At 37.3% G+C, this 17433-nt stretch overlaps 1 protein-coding gene and 3 pseudogenes across 1 annotated transcript; all 4 read left to right on the top strand.

Moving 5' to 3' along the window:
• Positions 1 to 1274: 1274 nt before the first annotated feature.
• Positions 1275 to 5793, top strand: LOC137095787 (NADH-ubiquinone oxidoreductase chain 4-like; annotated as a pseudogene).
• Positions 2258 to 5793, top strand: LOC137095786 (NADH-ubiquinone oxidoreductase chain 5-like; annotated as a pseudogene).
• A 6028-nt stretch (positions 5794 to 11821) lies between these two features.
• Positions 11822 to 14882, top strand: LOC137095781 (NADH-ubiquinone oxidoreductase chain 2-like; annotated as a pseudogene).
• Positions 14883 to 15858: 976 nt separating this feature from the next.
• LOC137095782 (ATP synthase subunit a-like) lies at positions 15859 to 17326 on the top strand. Its single transcript, XM_067462540.1, is given in 1 exon segment — positions 15859 to 17326. A coding segment is annotated over 1 exon segment (684 nt). The 3' UTR covers positions 16543 to 17326.
• The last annotated feature ends 107 nt before the right edge of the window (positions 17327 to 17433 follow it).

The following is a 17433-nucleotide window of genomic DNA, read 5'->3' as shown; positions in this document are numbered from 1 at the left end:
CATGCTAATTTCCTCTGTTCTTATTACTTTAAGCTTCTGACTACCACAAGTAAACTCGGACACAGAAAAATTATCACCATACGAATGCGGGTTCGACCCACTGGGAAATGCCCGTTTGCCTTTTTCACTACGCTTTTTCTTAGTCGCCATCCTATTTTTGTTATTTGATCTAGAAATTGCACTACTCCTTCCACTTCCATGAGCAATAAATTTTAACCACCCAATATTAACCTCAACACTTACATCAACTATTTTAATTATACTAACACTCGGCCTGATTTATGAATGACTTCAAGGGGGCCTTGAATGAGCAGAATTGGACGTTAATTTAAACAAAATATTTAATTTCGACTTAAATAATCTGGAGTTAACCCAGACGCCCACATGACACATCTATCTGCCCTAATTACTTTAACATTTACACTTAGTATTATTGGGCTATCACTTAACCGATCCCACCTGGTGTCTGCCCTACTCTGTATTGAAGGGATAATACTAGCCCTATTTATTGCTTCAACCCTACTATTTTCAACCACACAAACAACAACCTTAGCACCCATTCCAATTATTCTTCTTACATTTTCCGCTTGCGAAGCAAGTACAGGCCTTGCCATTCTTGTAGCAACCGCACGAACCCACGGAACTGACCACTTAAAAACCATAAACCTTCTACAATGTTAAAAATTATTTTACCAACAATTATACTTACACCAACAGCCCTTTTAATTAACCGAAACCTCCTATTTTTAGCTACTATAACTTATTCAATACTAATTACTCTTATTAGTTTCTTATGACTAAAAAACCAAACAACAAGCCCACAATTTTTTGGCATTTCACTAATAGTAGACCAAACATCAGCCCCACTACTTGTTTTGTCATGTTGACTCCTCCCACTTATAATTTTAGCAAGCCAAAACCACCTAAAAACAGAACCAACACATCGAAAACGAATGTTTATTATTACACTTTCCATTCTACAAACTCTCCTTATTTTTACTTTTGCAACAAACAACCTCATTATATTTTATATTATGTTTGAAGCAACACTAGTTCCAACACTAGTAATTATCACACGATGAGGAAATCAAGCAGAACGCCTCACAGCAGGAACATACTTTTTATTTTATACATTAGCTAGCTCACTTCCCCTTCTTATTGCCCTACTTTACATTAATTTTAAAAACAATAGCACATCCATAATTATTTTACAAATAATTCAACCACAACTAACTATAAACACCTCAAACAGCCTCCTATGAGTAGCTTGCATTATGGCCTTTATGGTAAAAATACCACTTTACGGATTACATTTATGGCTTCCAAAAGCACATGTAGAAGCCCCAATCGCCGGGTCTATAGTTTTAGCAGCTATTTTACTTAAACTGGGCGGATACGGGATCATTCGAATTACAACTAACCTATTACCCATAACCATAAAACTTTATTATCCACTTTTAATTTTGGCCCTATGAGGAGTAGTTATAACCAGCTCCATTTGCATACGACAGACTGACCTAAAATCCCTAATTGCCTATTCATCCGTTAGCCACATGGGACTCGTGGTTTCTGCCTGCCTGATTCAAACCCCATGAGCTATCACAGGAGCAGTTATTTTAATAATTGCACACGGCCTCACCTCTTCCTTACTCTTCTGTTTAGCCAACACCAACTATGAACGAACACACAGTCGAACATTGGTGCTTGCACGAAGCTTACAACTTATTTTACCACTAATAACAGCCTGATGACTAATAGCTAATCTAATAAACATAGCACTTCCACCATCAATTAACCTCATAGGTGAACTACTAATTATTACCTCTTTATTCAACTGATCAATAACAACTATTATTTTAACCGGAACAGGTACACTGCTCACTGCTATTTATTCTCTAAACATGTTTTTACTAACACAACGAAATAAACTTCCAAACCACCTAATTATAATAAACCCAACCCACACACGAGAGCACCTTATTATGGCCCTCCACATAATCCCAATTATTTTACTTATTCTTAACCCAACTATCATCTCAGGACCACTAAGCTGTTATTATAGTTTAACTAAAACATTAGAATGTGAACCTAAAAACAGAAGTTCAAACCTTCTTAAAAACCAAGGGGTGTATGAACACCAAGAACTGCTAACTCCTGACTCTGAAGTTAAAATCTCCAGGCCCCTTACTTTTAAAGGATACAAGAAATCCATTGGTTTTAGGCACCAAAAACCTTGGTGCAACTCCAAGTAAAAGTAATGCATACCACCATTTTTTATACTACAACACTTTTAACCCTACTTACCCTTCTCTTCCCCATCTCAAAAACACTTATTGATAACATTCCCCCTTCCCCAAATAATATTAAACAAGCAGTACAAACAGCATGAGTGATAAGCCTAGTTCCCATACTCATTTTTACCAACTCTGGAATAGAAACAACAATAATAAATCTATCTATTCTTTCTATTACCAACTTTAGCATCAAGTTTAGCTTTATTTTAGACGCCTACGCACTAATATTTTTACCCGTTGCCTTGTTTGTAACCTGATCCATCTTAGAGTTTTCCATTTGATATATGGCCACAGATCCATATATTAACCGATTCTTTAAATATTTAATTATTTTTCTATTAGCTATAATTACACTTGTTACCGCTAACAGCCTACTCCAATTTTTTATTGGTTGAGAAGGCGTTGGAATTATATCCTTCCTTCTAATTGGCTGATGATTCTCTCGAACAGACGCAAACTCTTCAGCCCTACAAGCAATTATCTATAACCGAATTGGCGACATCGGACTAATTCTTATAATCTCTTGGTCTGCCATAAACCTATCCACATGACAAATTAATGAACTATTCTCGATAAGTCCAAACAATATTTTACCAACCATTGGACTTATCTTAGCAGCAACAGGAAAATCCGCCCAATTTGGATTACATCCATGACTCCCTGCTGCCATAGAAGGCCCAACACCAGTTTCTGCCCTACTACACTCAAGCACTATGGTTGTAGCTGGAGTTTTTCTACTGATTCGACTACACCCTTTATTAGAAAACAACCACACACTCTTATCTGTGTGCCTCTGTCTCGGGGCCATAACCACTGCATTTACAGCAATTTGTGCCCTCACACAAAACGACATTAAAAAAATTATTGCCTTCTCAACATCAAGCCAACTTGGCCTAATAATAGTCACAATTGGACTTAATCAACCACAACTTGCCTTTCTACACATCTCAACCCATGCCTTTTTTAAGGCAATACTATTTTTATGCTCCGGGTCTATTATCCACAATCTAATAGATGAACAAGACATCCGAACAATAGGAGGAATTAAAAACTATCTCCCCATTACATCTGCATGCTTAACAGTAGGTAATTTAGCATTAATAGGAACCCCATTCCTATCCGGATTTTATTCTAAAGATACCATTATTGAAACAATAAATAATTCAAACCTAAACGCCTGAGCCCTAACACTTACCATCCTAGCAACTATATTAACAGCTGCCTATAGCTTACGAATAATTTTTTATGTTCAAATAAATTTTCCACGGCACAAGCCAGCCTCACCTATTAACGAAAACAACAAAACACTCATTAATCCAATTATACGACTTGCCATCGGAAGCCTTTTTGCTGGACTTCTAATTACAACAATAATTTTACCAACAAAAACAACACCCATAACTATGCCAACTTCCAATAAACTTTTAGCCCTACTAATTACTATTGTAGGGTTAATCATTGCTATAGATATTACAAATCGTACATTATCTTTTACCTTAAAACCTAAAAACAACCCTTATTTACTATCAAATCAACTTGTTTTCTTTAATACTATACACCGTTCAACCCCAACAAATGCCCTAAAATTTGGACAAAAAATAGCAACCGTAACAAATGATCTCTTATGATTAGAAAAAGTGGGGCCAAAAGGACTAACAATATCTCAAATCCCAATAATCAACTTAACAGCCTCACAAAAAGGCCTCATAAAAGCCTACCTAACGACATTTATCTTCTCAACAATATTACTAATTACCCTAATAATCTAACTACACGAAGACCACCACGAGATCGTCCACGAGTTAACTCTAATACCGCAAACAAAGTTAATAAAAGCCCCCAACCACACACTATTAAACCTCCCCCACCAACACCGTACAATAGAGACACGCCTTCAAAATCACTACGAAGAACATTGAACCCAAAAGACTCCCCACCAACCATCCCAAAACTATTAAAAAAAGACTGACCAAAAATAAATAACAAAAGAACTAAAAATCCAACATAGCTAAAAAAATAAACCCCAACAGACCAGTCTAAAACACTCTCAGGAAAAGGGTCTGATGATAGTGCAACAGAATAGGCAAATACAACTAATATTCCACCTAAATAGATTAAAAATAAAACAAGAGACACAAAAGACCCACCAAACTCAACCAATACTACACAGCCAACGGCTGCCGACAAAACAAGACCAGCCGCCCCAAAATAAGGAGACGGATTAGAAGCAACTACAACTAACCCAACAACTAAACAAAAAGACAAAACAAATAAAAAATAAACCATTTATTTTTACTTGGCCTATATACCAAGACCTGTGGCCTGAAAAACCTCCGTTGTTATTCAACTATAAAAACAATGACAATTACACGAAAAACCCACCCAGTCTTCAAAATTATTAATGGCTCATTCATTGACCTACCCTCCCCATCCAACATCTCAGCCCTGTGAAATTTTGGATCCTTACTTGGTGCCTGCCTAATTATTCAAGTCCTAACAGGACTTTTTCTAGCTATACACTACACGGCTGATATCTTATCAGCATTTTCATCAATCGCCCACATCTCTCGAGATGTACAATATGGATGATTAATCCGAAATATTCATGCAAACGGAGCCTCCATATTCTTTATTTGTCTCTATATTCATATCGGACGAGGGCTATACTATGGCTCTTATATATTTAAAGAGACATGAAACCTAGGTGTTGTTCTTCTATTACTAGTTATAGCCACTGCTTTTGTTGGCTACGTTTTACCCTGAGGCCAAATATCATTTTGAGGAGCAACAGTTATTACTAACTTATTATCAGCAATCCCATATATTGGGACATCTATAGTAGAATGAATCTGAGGCGGATTCTCAGTAGACAACGCAACCCTTACACGATTTTTTACATTCCACTTTCTACTTCCATTTGCCATTATAGGCGTAAGCATCCTCCACCTCCTCTTCCTTCACGAAACAGGCTCGAATAACCCGACAGGAATCCAATCCAACTCAGACAAAATTTCATTCCATCCATACTTCTCTTACAAAGACTTACTTGGACTTATTATTATAATTATGGCCCTTTTAATACTAGCCCTATTTTCACCAAATCTTTTAGGAGACCCGGAAAATTTTACCCCAGCAAATCCCTTAGTAACACCCCCCCATATTAAACCAGAGTGATATTTCCTATTTGCCTACGCTATTCTACGGTCAATCCCAAACAAACTAGGGGGTGTAATAGCATTATTAATATCAATTTTAATCTTAGTCCTAATTCCAATATTACACACATCTAAACAACGAAGTAATACCTTCCGACCCATATCTCAAGTCCTCTTTTGAACACTAATCTCAAACGTTCTTATTTTAACATGAATTGGAGGACAACCAGTAGAACACCCATTCATCATTATCGGACAAGCCGCCTCGGTATTTTACTTCCTTCTATTTATTGTTATTCTTCCAATCACAGCACTAATAGAAAACAAAATGCTAAAATGATAGTGTCCTTGTAGCTTAACACAAAGCATTGGTCTTGTAAACCAAAAATGGGTAACTTATACCCCAAAGATATTAAAGATATGTTATGATATTTAAATATCAAAAAAGCAAGAAAAACCGGCATCTTCGACTCCCAAAGTCGATATTTTAATTAAACTATTTTCTGCAATAAAAACTAGGATTTTCTCCTCCCACAACAAGAAGCCCTCAAGGGCTTTTTATACCTAATAAAAACTAGGATTTTCTCCTCCCACAACAAGAAGCCCTCAGGGGCTTTTTATACCTAATAAAAACTAGGATTTTCTCCTCCCACAACAAGAAGCCCTCAGGGGCTTTTTATACCTAATAAAAACTAGGATTTTCTCCTCCCACAACAAGAAGCCCTCAGGGGCTTTTTATACCTAATAAAAACTAGGATTTTCTCCTCCCACAACAAGAAGCCCTCAAGGGCTTTTTATACCTAATAAAAACTAGGATTTTCTCCTCCCACAACAAGAAGCCCTCAGGGGCTTTTTATACCTAATAAAAACTAGGATTTTCTCCTCCCACAACAAGAAGCCCTCAGGGGCTTTTATACCTAATAAAAACTAGGATTTTCTCCTCCCACAACAAGAAGCCCTCAGGGGCTTTTTATACCTAATAAAAACTAGGATTTTCTCCTCCCACAACAAGAAGCCCTCAGGGGCTTTTTATACCTAATAAAAACTAGGATTTTCTCCTCCCACAACAAGAAGCCCTCAGGGGCTTTTTATACCTAATAAAAACTAGGATTTTCTCCTCCCACAACAAGAAGCCCTCAGGGGCTTTTTATACCTAATAAAAACTAGGATTTTCTCCTCCCACAACAAGAAGCCCTCAGGGGCTTTTTATACCTAATAAAAACTAGGATTTTCTCCTCCCACAACAAGAAGCCCTCAGGGGCTTTTTATACCTAATAAAAACTAGGACTCCCCCCTAAACCACCAACCCCACCAATCTAAGAGTCTAGGCCCCCCTGCGGGGCGAATGATCTATTTTATAAAGACGCTAAACCAGCCATCTACCCCCCCAAAAAACAGACAATATATGCCTAAGTTAGAGTTCTATGTACACTAGAACACTGCTCTCCTATTATATCCACTATATACATATGTATATCGTGCATTCATCTATTTTCCCCACGAATATTAAACAAGTAAAATACCCTAAAATATACATAAAACATAATAATAAGAATACATATACCGTATTTCCATACAAATATTATTATCAAATAATTTCCTCAACTATACTAAAGAACGATATATTAATAATCGTACATAAGATAATACCCTCATGAATATTTAACAAGTATTTGTCGTTATTAAAGTACATAGCACATATAATGTAGACGTACATAACCCCTTCCCCCCACGAATATTATTTAATAATACTCTTGGAATTTCAATTGGCAGCGATCTTTCTAGATCTGACCTGTCAAATTGTTATTCGGCATCCTTCGAGAAACCACCAACCCGCCCATCAGTGCACTACATTACTAGCTTCACGCCCATCAACTGAGGTTGCAGCACTCACGGCTTTTTCCAAGGCCTCTGGTTGTAAATCTCGTGGGACCCACTGTCCTTATATCGCATACGTTCCCCTTTCCAAGGCCTTTCGGTTAATGGATTGTCTCCATTCGTACCCATGCCGACCATAACTGGTTTGCCATGCTATTGGTATTTTTATTTATTTTTCCTTTCACATCCCATTTCCAGTGGAAGAGACCGTTACGCGTTGACAATGTACATATTATGATGATGTTTAAACCACCCATTAAGATATGGTATTATTTAATTAATGCTTATAAGACATAAAATTTTTAATAAAATGACCGAGACTTTGTTAAAACCTCCCAATTCCAGTGCAACAATGACCGCGTTAAAAAATTATAAAAATAAACAAACAAACAAACAATAAATTTATTTTTATGACGCAAACCCCCCCCACCCCCCGTACCAATATTCATCTATTTGATCAAATTAGTTCTCGCCAAACCCCAAAAGTCGAGATTTGATTAACTGATAAACGATTGGTTATGCTACAACTTTTACAAGCACCCTACAGATTGCAGGTGAGTTTATAGCTAATTTTGTTAGTTTTTTAAAATTTTTTATTATTATATGTTTATTTTTTTGTTTTTAACAAAAAAATTTTTGGCCTGATTTAATTAGAACTAAACAAACGTAGCTCAAATTCATCAATTTATATACATGTTATTGTAGCTTATCATTTAAAGCACGGCACTGAAAATGCCACGATGGGAAAAATTTTGATTCCCCAAAAACACAAAGTTTTGGTCCCAAACTTACTGTTATTTTTAACCAAAATTATACATGCAAGTATCCGCACGCCAGTGAAAATGCCCACTAAAAGTTAGGAGCAGGTATCAGGCACAAACTTTTAGCCCAAGACACCTTGTTATACCACACCCCCAAGGGTAATCAGCAGTAATAAAAATTAAGCCATGAGCGACCAACTCTATAAGCTAGACTTAGTTATGGGTAAGCAGGGCCGGTCAACCTCGTGCCAGCCACCGCGGTTATACGAGGGGCCCAAAATAATAGTAAAACGGCGTAAATAGTGAATAAAATATTTATTAAACAATAAGAAACAAACAAACTCCTAACCGTAAAACCAAGGAAATTATGAAGTTTTATTTCTTAAACAAAGATAATTTGATTCACGAAAGCTAGGAAACAAACTAGGATTAGATACCCTACTATGCCCAGCTGTTAATTGATACTAAAAACTAATAGTATTCGCCAGAATATTACGGGCGAAAAGCCTAAAACTCAAAAGACTTGGCGGTGCTTCATATACAACTTAGAGGAGCCTGTCCTATAATCGATAATCCACGATAAACCTAACCACCCCTTGCCAAAACAGCCTATATACCGCCGTCCTCAACTTACACTGTGAAGAGAAAATAGTAAGTAAAAATGTTAAACACAAAAAAGTCAGGTCAAGGTGTAGCTTATGCGGTGGAAGAGATGGGCTACATTTTTTAAAATAAAACACACACGACAAGTGCTATGAAATAAGCACTAAAAGGAGGATTTAATAGTAAAATAAACAAGAATATTTATTTTAAACATGCTCTGAAGCGCGCACACACCGCCCGTCACCCTCTTCATAAACAAAAGTTATATTTATAATTAATACAAACAAACAAGACGAGGCAAGTCGTAACATGGTAAGCGCACTGGAAGGTGCGCTTGGATAAACAAAAAGTAGCTTAAGATAAAGCATTCAGCTTACAATTGAATTATGCTAGAAGACTAGCCTTTTTGCGCTAAAATTTTAACCTAAAAACCCAATCTAATAATAAATTTAACAAAACAAAACATTTGACCAGTACAGTAGAGGAGATCGAAATACAACTTAGAGTTATAGATAAAGTACCGCAAGGGAAAAATGAAATAAAGTGAAAAATTAAGCAAAATATAGCAAAGATTAAAACTTGTACCTTTTGCATCACGATTTAGCAAGTACTAAGCAGACAAATGGGCCTTAAGCCTGCTCCCCCGAACTCAAGTGAGCTATTTTAAAGCACCAAAAGTTCACCCGTCCCTGTAGCAAAAGGGTGGGAAGACTTTAAAATAGAGGCGAAAAACCAATCGAACTTGTTGATAGCTGGTTATCAGACACAGAATTTTAGTTCGACTTTAAGCTCATTTAATAACTTCTAATAAGCACTTAGCTTAAAGAATATTCAATGAAGGTACAGCCTCATTGATTCAGAATACAGCCCGAAGTAGAGAGAAAGCTAATTATAATTTACCGTGGGCCCTAAAGCAGCCACCTTACAAAATAGCGTCAAAGCATTTACATCAAAAATTTCATCATTTACTATAAGCTCCTACAATTAAACCTGATCATTCTATAATAATATAGAAAAAACTATGCTAAAACTAGTAACAAGAAACCTTCTCTCATGCATAACTGTAAATCAGACATAGACATACTACTGAAAATTAACAAAAATATTATGAAACCTATTTATATAACATTTTACCAACTGTTAACCCAACACAGGCATGCATCAAAGAAAGATTAAAAGTTTTAAAAGGAACTCGGCAACTATTAATATCAACTGTTTACCAAAAACATAGCCTTTAGCAAACCAAGTATTAAAGGTAACGCCTGCCCAGTGAAATTTAAACGGCCGCGGTATCCTAACCGTGCAAAGGTAGCGTAATCACTTGTCTTCTAAATAAAGACCCGTATGAATGGCTAAATGAATATTTAACTGTCTCCTTTAACCAATCAGTGAAACTGATCTTTCAGTTAAAAAGCTGAAATAATAAAATAAGACGAGAAGACCCTGTGGAGCTTTAAACTTCTATCAAAATATTAAACAAAAACTATTCATGAAAAGAACTTTTAAGTTGGGGCAACTTTGGAGAAAAAAAGAACCTCCAAGAAAGACATCTGTCTAAACAGGCACACCAGCCTAAATAAATGACCCAGTACTACTGATCAACGAACCAAGTTACCCCAGGGATAACAGCGCCATCTTCTTCAAGAGTTCATATCGACAAGAAGGTTTACGACCTCGATGTTGGATCAGGACACCCAAATGGTGTAGCCGCTATTAAAGGTTCGTTTGTTCAACGATTAATGTCCTACGTGATCTGAGTTCAGACCGGAGTAATCCAGGTCGGTTTCTATCTATTAAGTTGTGTTCTTCAGTACGAAAGGATCAAGAAGACAGGACCAATACTAAAAGCACGTCCTATTCAAAAAGCTAAAAAGAACTAAAACTTTATTAACAAAATCTGACCCCAGATAAGGGGCTTAGTTAGGGTGGCAGAGCCAGGTGTAATGTAAAAGACCTAAAATCTTTAGACAGAAGTTCAAATCTTCTCCCTAACCATGACCGCCCTACTAAATATTATTAACCCACTTATATATATTATTCCCATTTTAGTGGCTGTGGCTTTTCTTACACTACTTGAACGAAAAATCCTAGGCTACATACAACTACGTAAAGGACCAAACATTGTAGGACCACAAGGACTTCTTCAACCAATTGCAGATGGGGTAAAACTATTTATTAAAGAGCCCGTACGACCATCATCCTCATCTCCCCTACTTTTTATTTTTACCCCAACCCTTGCCCTATTTTTAGCTCTAGCTATCTGAACACCAATGCCCATGCCACTACCACTAGCAGACATAAATCTTGGACTTTTATTTATATTATCACTATCAAGTATGGCCGTATACTCCATCCTATGGTCTGGCTGGGCTTCTAATTCAAAATATGCTCTCATTGGAGCACTGCGAGCAGTAGCACAAACAATTTCATATGAAGTAACACTAGGAATTATTTTATTATCAATCGTGCTAATGTCTGGAGGATATTCACTGAAATTAATTTTATTAACCCAAGAGTATTTACCAATGTTTTTTACAACATGACCTCTAATAATAATATGATATATTTCTACCTTAGCCGAAACAAATCGAGCCCCGTTTGATTTAACAGAGGGCGAATCAGAGCTGGTCTCCGGCTTCAATGTAGAATATGCAGCAGGCCCCTTTGCCCTATTTTTCCTAGCCGAATATGCAAACATTATAATAATAAATACACTTTCATGTATTTTATTTCTTAGCCTAAATCAAGACAATCAGAATATATTTACAACCTACCTCATACTTAAAGTAACTGTATTAACAATTGGGTTTTTATGAATTCGAGCATCATACCCGCGATTTCGCTATGATCAACTAATACACTTATTGTGAAAACAATTTTTACCAATTACCCTAGCCCTGTGCCTATGACACACCACACTTCCAATTTCAACATTTATGCTCCCCCCACAATGAAAATGTGCCTGAATAAAGGGTAACTTTGATAGAGTTAATTATAGAGGCTTAAATCCTCTCATTTTCTAGAAAACCAGGACTCGAACCTGTACCTAAAAACTCAAAATCATTTGTACTTCATTATACTATTTTCTAGTAAAGTCAGCTAACAAAGCTATTGGGCCCATACCCCAAAAATGTTGGTTATAATCCTTCCTATACTAATGAACCCAACAATCTCTATAATTATATTTTCAAGTCTTGCAACCGGTACAATTATTACTATAACTAGTTACCACTGACTATTAGCCTGAATCGGCCTAGAAATTAATACGCTATCAATTATTCCAATTATTTCAACAACCCACCACCCACGTTCCACAGAAGCTGCTACCAAGTATTTTTTAACCCAAGCAGCAGCCTCTGCCCTAATTTTATTTTCCAGTATAGTTAATGCATGAGAAACAGGCACATGAGACATCACTCAACTCTCATCAATACCATCCCACGTTTTATTAACAGCAGCACTAGCAATAAAACTGGGCCTCGTACCAATACACTTTTGATTACCAGAAGTCCTACAAGGATCAACCCTGATAACTGCACTTATTATTACTACATGACAAAAACTTGCACCAATAACTTTAATTTACCTAACAATTAATTCCCTTTCAACAACAATTTTGTTACTAATAGGACTTACATCCACCATTATTGCCGGGTGAGCGGGACTTAACCAAACACAGACACGAAAAATCATAGCATACTCATCAATTGCTCACCTAGGATGAATAATTGCTATTTCCTCTATTATAGTAAACCTTATAGTAATAAACCTAATAATTTACTTAATTATAACCACAGCCCTATTCCAAGCACTAATATTTTCTAAATCAAAAACAATTCAAGACACAACAACAACCTGAGCCTTATCACCAGTTATTTCTACTGTAACCATAACATTATTGTTATCGTTGGGGGGCCTTCCTCCACTAACCGGATTTATACCAAAATGGCTAATTTTAGAAGAACTAGTTTCCCAAAACCTCATTCCAACAGCAACAGTAATAGCCCTATCCGCCCTACTAAGCCTTTTCTTCTATCTACGCTTAACATATACTACAACACTAACACTTTCCCCAAACACAACTTCTACAAAATTTAAATGACGACTCAAACTAAATCAACCCACACCACTAATACTAGTTACTGCTACAATTTCTACCCTTTTACTCCCACTAACACCGCTTATACTTCTATAAAAACTTAGGATAATCTAAACCAAGGGCCTTCAAAGCCCTAAATAAGGGCTAGACGCCCTTAGTTTTTGTAAGACTTGCGAAATACTAATTCGCATCTCTTGAATGCAACTCAAACACTTTTATTAAGCTAAAGCCTTTATGAATGGGCGGGCCTTGATCCCACGAAAAATTAATTAACAGCTAATTACCCAAACCAGCGGGCTTCCATTCGCTTCTCCCGTCTATTCCGGGGAACGGGAGAAGCCCCGGAGCCTTTTGGGGCTCCTTTTCAAACTTGCATTTTGACGTGGATCACTTCGGGACTTTGATAAAGAAAGGAATTGAACCAATGTTGGTAGGACTACAGCCTACCGCCTATTACTCGGCCACTTTACCTGTGTCTATTAATCGTTGATTTTTCTCAACTAATCATAAAGATATCGGCACCCTATACTTAGTCTTTGGTGCTTGGGCTGGAATAGTCGGAACAGGCCTAAGCTTATTAATTCGAGCAGAACTAAGCCAACCTGGGGCACTACTAGGCGACGATCAAATTTACAATGTGGTCGTAACAGCCCATGCTTTTGTTATAATTTTTTTCATGGTTATACCAGTCATAATTGGGGGCTTTGGAAACTGACTTGTCCCTTTAATGATTGGTGCCCCCGATATAGCATTTCCCCGAATAAATAACATAAGCTTCTGACTCCTCCCACCGTCATTTTTACTTCTTCTAGCCTCCTCAGGAGTGGAGTCCGGAGCTGGCACAGGCTGAACAGTCTACCCGCCATTAGCAGGAAATCTTGCCCACTCCGGGGCCTCAGTTGATTTAACCATTTTTTCTCTTCACTTGGCAGGGGTTTCATCTATTCTTGGGGCAATTAATTTTATTACAACTTGTATTAACATGAAACCACCAACCATAACACAGTACCAAACGCCCTTATTTGTGTGGTCTGTTTTAATTACAGCAGTTCTACTCCTTTTATCTTTACCAGTTTTAGCTGCAGGAATTACAATACTACTAACAGATCGAAATCTAAATACTTCATTTTTTGACCCGGCTGGTGGAGGTGACCCAGTTCTTTACCAACACCTATTTTGATTTTTCGGCCATCCAGAAGTTTATATTCTAATTCTCCCAGGTTTTGGTATAATCTCCCACATTGTAACATATTATTCAGGTAAAAAAGAACCCTTCGGATATATAGGCATAGTCTGAGCAATAATATCAATTGGCTTCCTTGGATTTATTGTGTGAGCACACCACATATTTACAGTCGGAATAGACGTAGACACCCGAGCCTATTTTACATCTGCCACAATAATTATTGCAATTCCAACAGGAGTAAAGGTTTTTAGCTGACTAGCAACACTGCACGGCGGAATAATTAAATGGGACGCAGCAATATTATGGGCATTGGGCTTTATTTTTTTATTCACAGTAGGCGGATTAACTGGCATTGTTTTAGCAAATTCTTCCCTAGATATTGTTTTACATGATACATATTATGTTGTAGCTCATTTTCATTATGTCTTATCAATAGGGGCCGTATTTGCTATTATAGGCGGATTTGTACACTGATTTCCACTGTTTTCAGGATATTCACTCCACCCAACATGAACAAAAGCCCAATTTGGGGTTATATTTGCAGGAGTAAATATGACATTTTTCCCTCAGCACTTCCTAGGCCTAGCAGGCATGCCACGACGATACTCAGACTACCCAGATGCGTATACACTATGAAATGCTATTTCTTCAATCGGCTCTTTAGTCTCATTAGTTGCTGTAATTATAATAATGTTTATTATTTGAGAGGCCTTCTCAACCAAGCGCGAAGTTTCTTCCCTAGAACTCTCAAGTACAAACCTAGAATGATTACACGGATGTCCTCCCCCCTACCACACATATGAAGAGCCGACACACGTACAAACAGCAGCCTCGAGAAAGGAAGGAATTGAACCCCCATAAGCCAGTTTCAAGCCGACCGCACTTCCACAGTGCATCTTTCCCAATGGGGCCCTAGTAAAAATATTACCTGGCCTTGTCAGAGCCAAATTATAGGCCAACGCCTATGGGACCTAATGGCACACCCATCACAACTTGGATTTCAAGACGCATCCTCACCTATTATAGAAGAACTTTTACACTTCCACGACCACGCCTTAATAATCGTTTTCTTAATTAGTGCCCTAGTTCTATATACAATTACAACTATAATAACAACAAAACTTACCCACACCAACACCATAGACGCACAAGAAGTTGAAATAATTTGAACGATTCTGCCGGCCATTATTCTTATTCTAATTGCCCTCCCATCATTACGAATTTTGTACTTAATAGATGAAATTAACAACCCACACTTAACAATTAAAACCATAGGACATCAATGATATTGAAGCTACGAGTATACCGACTACGAAAACTTAGAATTTGACTCTTATATACTACCAACAACAGACTTAAATCCAGGTCTTACACGACTTTTAGAAGTGGACAATCGAATGGTGATCCCAATAGAATCCCCAATCCGAATACTAGTGTCAGCAGAAGATGTGCTTCACTCTTGAGCTGTTCCATCACTAGGCATTAAAACCGACGCTATCCCAGGACGATTAAACCAAACAACCTTTATTACATCACACCCAGGTATGTTCTACGGACAATGCTCAGAAATCTGCGGGTCCAACCATAGTTTTATACCAATTACAATTGAATCCGTACCACTTAATGCCTTTGAAACCTGAACCACAGCCATCTTAACTACATCATCAAGAAGCTTTTATAGCACTAGCCTTTTAAGCTAGAGATGGGGTGCCAAGCCCCCTTCATGAATGCCACAATTAAACCCATCCCCATGATTTATAATTTTTATACTAGTATGAACATTTTTGTTTATTTTTTTAAATAAGGCTTTATCCTCTATACAACCTAATTTACCAACCATAAAAGAATCTAAAAAAGAACAGTCCGAACACTGAAACTGACCATGATCGTAAGCTTCTTTGATCAATTTTCTATTCCAAGCATTATAGGGGTACCAATAATCCTTATTGCTACCCTATTTCCCGCACTAATTATTGTAAAAAAAAGCAGTCGATTAGAACTAAACCGCCTATCAGCCATCCTAGAAGCAACAAAAGAACTTTTTTCTAAACAACTAATAATTTCTGTTAATTACCCAGGACATAAATGAACAGCCACACTACTAACACTTATACTTCTGCTATCCTCACTAAACATTTTAGGCCTTCTACCATATACATTTACTCCAACCACACAACTTTCATTCAACATAGCAATTGCTGTACCAATATGACTAATAACAGTACTAACTGGCCTACGGAACCAGCCAACCATTTCATTAGGGCACCTCCTACCAGAAGGGACACCACTCCTATTAATCCCAATCCTCATTATTATTGAAACAATTAGTCTGTTTATTCGACCACTAGCACTTGGAGTACGACTAACTGCTAATATTACAGCAGGCCACCTTCTTATTCAACTAATCTCTACTGCTACATTTGTTCTTCTCCCAATAATAACAACAACAGCAACAATTACATTCATTATTTTACTTCTATTAACAGGCCTGGAAATCGCAGTAGCCCTAATCCAAGCCTACGTGTTTGTTTTACTTTTAAGCCTATATTTACAAGAAAATGTATAATGACCCACCAAGCACACTCATATCACATAGTAGACCCAAGCCCATGACCCCTAACAGGGGCCATTGCAGCCTTACTAATAACATCAGGACTAGCTGTCTGATTTCACTTCAACAACCTAATCTTAATAAACCTAGGACTAATCATTTTGTTCTTAACAATAATTCAATGATGACGAGACATTATCCGAGAAGGAACCTTTCAAGGACATCACACCTCATATGTCCAAAAAGGTCTACGATACGGAATAATTTTGTTTATTACATCAGAAGTTTTCTTTTTTATCGGATTTTTTTGAGCTTTTTATCACTCAAGCCTGGCCCCAACCCCAGAGCTTGGCGGATGTTGACCACCAAGCGGCATCTCCCCCCTAAATCCATTTGAAGTTCCACTACTTAATACCGCAGTACTATTAGCTTCTGGTGTGACAGTAACATGGGCACATCACTCTATTATAGAAGGAAAACGAAAAGAGGCAACACAAGCACTTTCACTTACAGTAGTCCTAGGACTTTACTTCACAGCCCTACAAGCAATAGAATATTATGAGGCCCCTTTCGCAATTTCAGACAGCGTATACGGCACAACCTTCTTTGTAGCAACAGGGTTTCATGGTTTACATGTAATTATTGGCTCACTATTTTTATCTGTTTGCTTAATTCGACAAGCCCTATTCCACTTTACAGCACAACATCACTTTGGGTTTGAAGCAGCCGCATGGTACTGACACTTCGTAGATGTTGTATGACTATTTCTCTATGTCTCGATTTATTGATGAGGATCCTATTCTTTTAGTACAACAAGTATAAGTGACTTCCACTCACTTGGCCCTAATAATACCTTAGGAAAGAATAATGAACTTATCAACAATAATTCTATTTTCCATGCTAATT

Source organism: Anolis sagrei, unplaced genomic scaffold (assembly GCF_037176765.1).
Source record: "Anolis sagrei isolate rAnoSag1 unplaced genomic scaffold, rAnoSag1.mat MAT_SCAFFOLD_26, whole genome shotgun sequence".
In the NCBI taxonomy this organism is placed as follows: Eukaryota; Metazoa; Chordata; class Lepidosauria; order Squamata; family Dactyloidae; genus Anolis; species Anolis sagrei.
This window is presented reverse-complemented; position numbering and strand designations above follow the sequence as displayed.